The 7,155-nt window shown below is 30.6% G+C and overlaps 1 protein-coding gene across 1 annotated transcript; it reads right to left on the bottom strand.

Moving 5' to 3' along the window:
• Nucleotides 1–275: 275 nt before the first annotated feature.
• LOC119669048 lies at nt 276–4,699 on the bottom strand. Its single transcript, XM_038078777.1, has 3 exons — nt 4,472–4,699; nt 764–906; nt 276–635 (listed from the first exon to the last, which is right to left on the bottom strand). Exons 1-3 carry the CDS (start codon nt 4,533–4,535, stop codon nt 384–386), a joined length of 459 nt encoding a protein of 152 aa, XP_037934705.1. The 5' UTR covers nt 4,536–4,699; the 3' UTR covers nt 276–383.
• Between the last annotated feature and the right edge of the window lie 2,456 nt (nt 4,700–7,155).

Raw genomic sequence — 7,155 nt, 5'->3', positions numbered from 1 at the left:
AAAAAACCAAATTGCTTAACCGAAATACCTTCCCCGATGGGGTGGAAGGACGCGAGGTGCGCTCATCGGCGTGAATTGCAAAGTTGTTGCTCGCTCGCATTTTACGCGTACTTGTCGGAATTTGCGGCAGTGAAATTACTTTTCAAATAATTGCGTTTTGAAGAAGGCCAGATTACGTGGCAATTTTACGCCAATTTTTTCCTTCAACTTTAACGCCATAAATTACAATTTGTAGTTTAATGTTTCGTTTTTTTTTTATTTACTTAAAGCTTAAACATAATTTAAAGGTTCACTTTATTTACTTAAAAAATTTAATATCGATTTCAATTTATAATAAATTTAATTTACTCAATTGTATATGGCAACACTCAGCTCTTTAATTCTCAATTTTCAACTTTCTCATCCTCCATTTTGACAACGTCAAAGGAAGCTATATCAGATTCTTTATCCTTCTGTGTTAGTTCCTCTATGTTTGGAGGCGATTGAACTGCTTCTGCTGGCTTATTTTCTTCTTCTTTTATTTCTTCTGGCTTTTCGATATTTTCTTTTTCAGCTAATGCTTCCTTCTTTTCAGTGGATTCTACTTCTTCAGCAGTAATTACTGGTGCTTCTTTTTCATCTTTCTTTTCATCGGACTGAAATTTATAATATGTAACAAATTATTTATTTAATATTTTTCTAATTATTTCTAAGTATTTTAATTTCAACATCTATTAAATAGTCATTATTATATTTTATTTTATTAAAAATTAATTTCTTTTACCACTAGAGTAAGTGATTCTGATTCGATTTCATTGAATGCTTCCGCCAACCTGGGATGTATTTCACTCAATGGAGTATTACCCTCTCTTATGTAAACTGCTACATATCCGGGTTTTGGAATCAATTCCTGATATGGTGCAGCACCTATAAGTATTATAAGCAATTATAAATCACAACGCAACTTATAGCTATGCTAAGATTGATTGAAGTGCATAATCAATGACCTATTATCGATTTTTAAGCTATAGTGATGTTGTATTATTTTGCATAATAATTGTAAATATCTTATAACGACTCTTATCTTATCTAGTTTTAATAATTGTCTCTATATTCTGAAATGATGTTGCTGTTAAGCCCATTTAAAGATGGAATATAGGACTGGATAACTCTAACTTTAATATATGAAGAATGAAAAACAGTGATTATTACTTGGATTTTAGTACGTTATCTGATATATGTTTTGAGACGTGTCCCTATTGAATAAAATATCAGCGGAAATTTTAAGTGCTATCAGTTCTGCTTGAAATATTTTTGCAAAATCCAGTACTCTGTGTGATCTGCACTTTAAGTAATTTCCAAATCCAACCTTGGTTACTAGTTTGGATACCAAGAAACCAAATAAATTTTAATATTATTAAATTATTTGTCAGTTTAACTTGAACCTGAAGCTAAATTCATTCACGAATCTTATGTAGAAAAGTAGAGGCTCATAAAATGCTTATGTGTCGTAAAGTCTTTTTGAATTTTTATATTAAAATAAATAATTAAAACTTTATATATTTGTGTAAATTTATTGATTATTGTCTCATTAATTTTATAATTGTTAATGACATCACTCCCATCACGGCTATTGTTTGGGAAATGTTCGATCGAAAACAGAAATTAACTATGATTAAACTTCACTTCGATTTGAAGAGCTTCAGAACATCGTGCAAATAATCAATGAGGGGGGCGAGGTGGGCACACAAAATTATACATCATAAATCATTGTACGAAAATAGTTTTGTGTATCTTAAATAAACAATAATTACGAAACATTGATTTCCTCAAAGCGAATCAATCGAGTTGGTTAATTTATCTTCTGATTTGTGCAAATCGAAAGCGAAGTGCAGCAAATCAAGATTTTTCCTCCATTCGTCTTTTTTCAATAATTTCTGGCAGAATGGATTTTGATTTGGTGTTTATACTTCCGAATGGCTATTTGTACTGGACAAGTTGGCATCAATCGAGCCCTGAAATCGAGCCTCATATTTGGGCAATCGTGCATGTCTACGATTTATTTTATTAATTTTGGTTAATGGCTTTGCGCAAAGATTTGATTGAATATCTGCTGCAGCTCGGTAATTGTCGACGGGAAGAACTTCAATCTGGCAAACATTTTTTGGGGGTATGAACGAGTATTTATTTTGCAATCATGAAATTATAATAAGACAAACTCATAAATAAATTGGAAGAATTGAACAGAAACCCAAAGATAAACACTTAATGACTCGACAAACTTTTACTCGTGATTATTGGTTTTATGCCAAATTTAGGTAAATGCCAGATTAAGTTCGAAGTTATCATAAAAATAGCCAAAACAATAATTTTAAAGCTCAACAAAAGCTTAAAAGGTAAAAGTAGAAATTTATTTTGAGCAGCCAATGAATCTGATAGTTAAATTGAGTATAAGATATTGTATTGAATTATATTACACTTTTATTTTTTTTTTATGTAAAAATAACAGCTATTATAATAAAACACTATAACAGCACTATTTATTTAATCTCAAAAAGTAAGTGTTTATTTAGATCAAACTTTATTCGTTTAAAAAAGTGGGGTAATGAAATAATGTTATGGTTTTTTTTTATTATTTCTTTATAAAATTATTTTATTGGGTATGCTTTAACGATATTTTTATTTAATAAGAAATATTCTTTATAGATACTTAATCGAATGTAAAACATAAGTACTAGAGATCTGATATACACTTATAAGTTTCTTTTAATTATAATATATTTATTTATATATTTAAATGGATCTTTTTAATATAAATTATACTAATTATAAACTCCAGCGAAAACAAAAGTCATCGTCATTACATTTAAATACCACTTTCGTAAGAGCAATGACATCCCGCTTAGTTTAAGCCTTAATGTTAATAACTGGGTCTCATTCCTGACTCTAAACTCAGCTGAAAGGCTAATTTGGTTGAAAGGACCCATAAAGCGGCGTGTGGTAATTACAGTTGTAGAGAAGCAGATGGCTTCAGATATGGTCTCCAACCACAAAACGTCCTCAGACTCTACACACCTGAACCTATCCTTCAATATAGGGTAGTCTTTGGATGGTAAGTATCTGTAATTGTTAGTTACTTTATGGTAAGCTATATTCTGGTTATTTTATCTATAGTCATTCGGGCTCATGATAAAACAACAAGGTAAGTTTTTACTAAGTGTACCTAACGCTTTAAACTGATGGTCCAGAAATAAAATATTTCCTCAATTCAATTGACTATAAATATTTATACCCAAATCGCATTTGGACTATCAAGTCACTACCAAGATATATTCTAAAATCTCTGATTGACAAACTCCATTGTAGTTCAAGAATGCCGGGTTTCTCTCAATAAGTTGTCTAGTCTGGTCAGTGTTGAACTCATATGGGTGCCTGGACACAGAAAAATATCTGGCAACTGTGTAGCACACGAACCTTACAGTGGACATGTTAACCGGTCAAGTTTGGTTAGGAAGCCATAAAAGGAGATTGGTTCTGCTATTTAATGATTTTTGCTGCAACTATAAGGAGGCTGAAGAAAGTACTTAAGGACTAACTTTCTAGAGAATATTAGTCGGATACATGATCCTTTCTTAAAAACCATTTTTCGAGTTTTATATGGTAGCACAATGTGTCAGAAAGTCTCTTGTATCACCATTATAATCTAACCAAGTCACGAAGTTAGTGCGCTTTAAATGTTAATATGTATTTGAGGATGATTTATGGCTTGGGACCCAAATTATCTACTTCGAGTGTGTAGTTGGCGAATAAGCTCAAGAGATGGTTTAAAACAATTTTGTTGCATTAAACTTTAATATATTATTTTTTGGTTTTTTGGAACAAAAAAAAATTGCTGTTTTATAAATTTTAAATGAAATGCAAAATCATATTTAATTATTTTACACTTATATTATAAAAGTACGTTCGTTCATATGAGAACATTATTAGACATAACACATTTTATTAAAAATAAAAAAAATAATTAAATAATTATTTTAATTAAACGCGGTCTTTGCAAAGAGCGGTTTGAGGAAGTGGCAAGAACGTAACAGCATATTGTGCCTGTAATAAGAGACAACACCGTTCGAAGGTGGCACACTTGATGACTTAGAACCAAACTTGACTTTGAAAACACAAGCATAGCATGAACAATGAACGATGTGAATCGAATCCGCTAAACCAGTTTAGACTATGCTTAAGCATGCTTGAGTCATGCAGAGCCAGTTTCTAAAAATAATTCCCAAGAAGACATAGAAGCTTACAGACGCAGATTTCAAAACAAAACAATTGTCTAATTTGGAATAAATGAATATGAAATGAAGTACTTAAGTGATTCTGTGAAAAAACTATGCATATTTTATCTTAAAATTTTAGGTGGTTCAACTCAGCTTGAATACTTAGAAGACCGCGCACAGATGCTTCCTACACTGGTACATATCAATGGAAAGCTTACCGATTGTGGCTATGAAGAATGCACTTGCCAGTAGCACAAAACGCGGGACGTTTGAGCAGAACATTGTAGACGAGTTTGTTTTTAGTACTTAACGTTTTTTATCTGATTAAAAATATCTTTTTAATTGAGATTTATTTTTGTGTAAGATTTTTCCAGCAAAAGTAGTTTCTACGCGTTCACTTTTCAGAGCAACGTTTTCGCGCACTTTAATTGTCGTTCATCAACTTTAACAGCTCAACTGAAGATCACAGATGCTGAAGAGCATCTTTTATAAGCTTCGGTTCGGTTTTGAGTAATTTATCATTTTTTGTGGAATTCCGCCAAACGCTTAAGTTAAATACCGAAGCATGGCTGTAATTGTAAACTCTCTTTAATCGGTTCCACTTGGCTTAGTTTGTTAGTTATTCTTAAAGGGCACTATAATCGGCATTAATGACATATCAACTCATTAATTAACTATTATAAATATGTAGTATACGTGAGACTGTTTCTTTTTTCTATAACTGTATTCTTTAAATAGCCACCTTAAAACAATGGAATATAAAAGTAGTAAAGGGTTTTCAATTCTATTTTATTTATTTATAATTTCTTTGAAAAATATGTTCATTTCACTTACAAACAGTTACTCGAATAATGTCATCTAGAAGTGGAATGAGAATATATCTGCAAACCATTGTCTTATAGTGTAGGACAACGCCAAACAAAACGATTTGTCATCTCAACGAAGAAAGTGTCAAGGTATATAATTGTCATAAGCAAGGAAGGCTTAAGTAGGAAAGTCTTGGCACTATCTTATTACTTTATGGGTCACTATAACTTGCGATATCACTAAAATAAATTATCTCTGTCCAACACTGAAGCCTGTTGTTTGTCTAAAATGATAATTGAAAGCTCAAAGCGAATTCTTTGTTAGTGTCAAGTTTTTCGAAGAAAAAGGTTTCACCTTTATGGTGCTACCCTTATACCTATTTATTAATCATAGAACAACAAACTCTATATAGTGCTAAAATGTAAACAAAGTTTAAATAAACAGACTTAGAATCAATAACTCTGATTAATTATATTTAATACTCTCCTCTGAACATAAAGTATATTGAGTTTGCTTAGATATGTGTACTGCATAAAAGAAAAGTTGGAATCTATATGAAACATATATATAGTGCTAATACATATTTGGAGCAGAAGACGTTGTAACGTTTGAATGTCTTTGATATTTAGATATTGCAAGGTCCTTTTAAATGGATGATACTTCAATTTTCCGTTCGAGTTAGTTGAAGAACAAAGAACTTACGGTCCTAGACTTTATCTCTACTGATTGCTATTTGCCCTATTAATATTATATTCTATTCTGACTGTTCGTCTGTTTGCCTTCTTGTGGAATATTTTTCTTTTAATGACAGTTACAAATGACATCAGAAAGTTTTGATAAAGCGAGACTTAAACTTTCCAATATTTCTTCCGATTCTATTCTCGTAGTATGCATGAAGCAATATTAATTATAATAAATTTACGTGATCTATTGTATATTGTAGTTTGATAACTGTTTCACAAGAACTCACATTCGTTGATGTGTGAGAAGTATGTACCCGTGTATGTATTATATGCATGTAAGTGAATTGATATATAAAACATATGTGCATTATGTGAAAGTCTTAAGTTATTGGTGTTTGTAGTTTTTTTTTGCAATTATGGAACTTATGCTAATATGTAAGAAATGTGTAAATATAAGCAAGTGAAAAGAGTCACTAAGAGTGAATTTCATTTAAATAAATTTTAGATGCAACGCAATGCACTGCGGATTGTAGTATAATTGAGTGCAGTAACATAAGCTTATACGTTGCATTGATTTTTACACAACTTTTCACTTTTCCCACAAAAAAATGTTTATTTACGACTATTTAAACAAATTCTATTTGAAGACATTATGAGTCAACAATTCCACGTCGATAAAATGAATAACAATTGATATAAATTTTTGGAATACCTATGTGGAATATAAAATATATTTGCGTTTTCATTCCCTTCTAAATTTTTGCATAAATTTCAATAGCGAAACTCTTACAAAATATCTATATCAGACAACTCCCTTTAATATCAATTAAAGTGGTGGACTACAATGACTAATGACTAATTGCTAAAATAGTAATTTCGCTTAAATTTATAGACTTAATATGTTCCTCGACTAACCCTTTTCTTTATAATCTAGACTCTAGACACACGTTATCCCCAAAGGAGTACATGACCTCATAATCAATTAAATCACGAAATCTAAAGTGCTGGAGAGTATTTTCAATCTTCTCCGATCAACTTGTTTGTTAATGTCATCACATCGTCAGACCTAAGTTAACCAGTTTACTATATGTGATGAACGTAACTAAAATAAAACTATAAACCATACTAAATTACTTTATAGTTATACACTGCTGAATAATAATGTAAATACATATTGTATATATTAAATAAAAAAACGTTTATTTAAAATTTTTAATTAAATGGAATTTACTTTTCTTTTTATGCTCTTTACTGTAGTTTTATAATTTTTCAAATATTGTATTATATTAAAAGTTCTCAACTTTAACTAACATTTTTCTGTAGTTTATACTGTGGAGGGTCGTACTAAGTAAAGAAGCACACTTCCAATTTATAAATTAAGCCCTAAGATTAACCGCTGACTTCACAGCAAA

The sequence above is a fragment of the Teleopsis dalmanni genome, chromosome 1 (genome assembly GCF_002237135.1).
Source record: "Teleopsis dalmanni isolate 2A chromosome 1, ASM223713v2, whole genome shotgun sequence".
NCBI classification, from domain to species: Eukaryota; Metazoa; Arthropoda; class Insecta; order Diptera; family Diopsidae; genus Teleopsis; species Teleopsis dalmanni.
The sequence above is the reverse complement of the archived record's forward strand: the minus strand, read 5'-3'. Positions and strand labels throughout refer to the sequence as shown.